Source organism: Colletes gigas, unplaced genomic scaffold, assembly GCF_013123115.1.
Source record: "Colletes gigas isolate AHSC1104 unplaced genomic scaffold, ASM1312311v1 Colletes_gigas_Sc00030, whole genome shotgun sequence".
NCBI lineage: Eukaryota > Metazoa > Arthropoda > Insecta > Hymenoptera > Colletidae > Colletes > Colletes gigas.
In genome coordinates, this window is record NW_025106659.1 from 155,931 (window position 1) to 158,477 (window position 2,547).

At 39.8% G+C, this 2,547-nt stretch overlaps 1 protein-coding gene across 1 annotated transcript; it reads left to right on the forward strand.

The window, feature by feature from the left end:
- The first annotated feature begins 913 nt into the window (after positions 1-913).
- Positions 914-2,225, forward strand: LOC122401952 (sodium/hydrogen exchanger 9B2-like). Its single transcript, XM_043404419.1, has 4 exons — positions 914-1,054; positions 1,502-1,648; positions 1,729-1,830; positions 1,956-2,225. The coding sequence occupies exons 1-4, from the start codon at positions 914-916 to the stop codon at positions 2,223-2,225; spliced, it is 660 nt and encodes a 219-aa protein (XP_043260354.1).
- Positions 2,226-2,547: the final 322 nt, after the last annotated feature.

Below are 2,547 nucleotides of genomic sequence, written 5' to 3' on the forward strand. Positions count from 1 at the left end.
TTGCACAGGACAAATTGTAGAGTGTCTGAATATTAATTTGATTCGCGTATCGGTAGAAATATTTAATCTAGTTCTCACCTTGTCGGTGATCTTTTCCCTCCAACATGGCATAAGGTTGTTGAAATCGGTGAAGACGTCGACACCACATGCATACGCGAAATGTGGTTTCTTCTTCATTTCCTCTCGTTCCTTCCCTGGTTTATCCTTCGTTCTTCCCTATCGAAGGTCGATACTCGCCTGCATGTCTCCGGTGCTAACCCTCAACGGTATCTTAGCTTTGGCTGAGCGTGGCTACGGCGAAGACAAGGGACTGGCAACCATGCTCTGCACCGCTGCCTGTATCGACGACGTCCATATTGTCTCTATTTTCGCTGTCTGCTTCTCGATCGTTTTCGCGGACGGTAAGCGCGCCGTCGTTGCCAAGCCTTCAACAGAGATTGGCACGTTTCATTCGAACAACAGATGACAACACGTACGAGTAGTTCTTCGATTTCTTAGCGGCCCTATTAAGATCGATTTATAATATCTGTATATAATCTTTATAACGATTTATAAAGTATGTAGCATAATATAAATCAACCATTAAGAGAACGAAAGAAAATTTTTCTCCAAATAAGAAGCTTGCCCATCTCTGATAATTACGAATAATTAATAAGAAAGTAAAATTCGAGCTTTTCAGAAAAAAACAGAACCGAGTGGTGGTTTTACATACCCGCCGGTCTTCGAGACTTTATACTGGGCATTCTAATGGGATCCATCTTGGGAATTTGGTTCACTTTCTTCCCTCATCGCAGTCACGTAAGTACCCGTCCTTGTTTCAATTTTTTTTGTTTTTTTTGAAAACTGTAAAACCGAATCTGTAATTTTCTTCGTTTATTCCGCCATGAACTAGAAATACGCGACCTGTTTCCGCATGATCGGGTTGGTGCTTGGATCCCTGATGTGCACCGCGTTCACGGCGACCATTGCCATATCCGGTGGCGGATTCCTTGCCTGCGTTATCATGTCGTTCGTCGCCATCACCGGTTGGAGAATCCTGTCAGCATCTTTCGACGTTAGTATTTCCACGTTATGTTCGACTTTGTAAGATAAACCAGTGTAATACGCCACGCCTAACAATTCTGTAAAATAGCGGATTTGTCTTGAACTGGACTATGATGACATAATGCAAATATGCCTTATTAATTTACTACTAAACCAACACAAATAAATGAAAGACAACTGTTGCATTTTCTAGGTTGTACTTTATGGTATTATTAAGTATCAAATAAATCAATAAAGTAAACGTCAACAAACTTATAAATATTACCACCATCTTCTGTTATGTAAATGTTTTATTCAGACACTTTTCCTGTGCCTCTCTGTGCTTATTGAACATTATTCATACAAATTGTCGATAATTCTATACTTGTAACGAGACATATTACTCTGTCTTATCCTATAAACGAGAGACAGGCTAGGAAATCTCTATCTTTATATCTGCACATAACTCTTTCGATAGTCAGCACCTTTGCGACATGTGTCATATATTCTGTGGCACGTGGTACAACCGATTTTGGCCGGTGTTATCGGCGCCGATATCGACTTCACGAATTGGTGTGTATCCAGACTCTTTCTTCATCTGTTATGTATCTTCATAGGATTGACCGTAAGTTGTTTCCGTATAGGGATTCGATCTGATTCGGTTCCTTCGTTTACAATAAATCTCTTCTCTGTCATTCAAAACAGGCACGAAGTATCGCTACCTATTTAACGACTCTCAAAACCTCGTTCACGTGGAAGGAACGATTGTTCGTTGTTGGAGCTTGGTTACCAAAAGGCACTTTACAGGTATACGTAAATACTTGACTCTCGATGCAGTACTGCTTCTCTTTCTGCAATAAAATCGAACATGTTAAATAAAAATAAAAATAAATGGAATAATATGGAAAGGATTCATCGATTCGAACTTTAAGGCAGGCTTGGGACCGTTGGCATTCGAACGTGTACGCAATGGACCGGATCTTGAGAAAATCGAAATGGCTCTCGACATTATTAGACTATCCGTGGTTACAGTGTTGATCCTGGCACCGCTCGGCGCCTTCCTCATAGCTTACACAGGACCGATTCTGCTCAACAAGATAACCATCGAAGAACATGAAAGACAACGCGAATTAAGTTACTTGCGCATACTCAGTCTTCAACCTGATCCGATGCCTGAAAAAAAGGGAAAGCATCCAGTTTAGTTTACACTCGCATAAACCGTTTCAATGCGTTGTTAGTCTACTGATATTATTTAAGCATTCTATTCACAATAATGTATTTACAAAGAAATAAATATAATTTAATCTAGCTAAATTTACACATCCACGCAACATCTTTAGTTTTTGCGAACCGTTGAACATTACGATCGCGATTTAAATTCTGCCAATCTGACTGCCATATCGACCTGAAAATTCGGAGGTTTTTCGATTCAAACCCCCCTGTCGATTTTTCTGAAAAATTCGATTTTCATTTTTGACAAATTTTTTGGACGATTTACACATAAATAGTCTAGTACGTCACTAT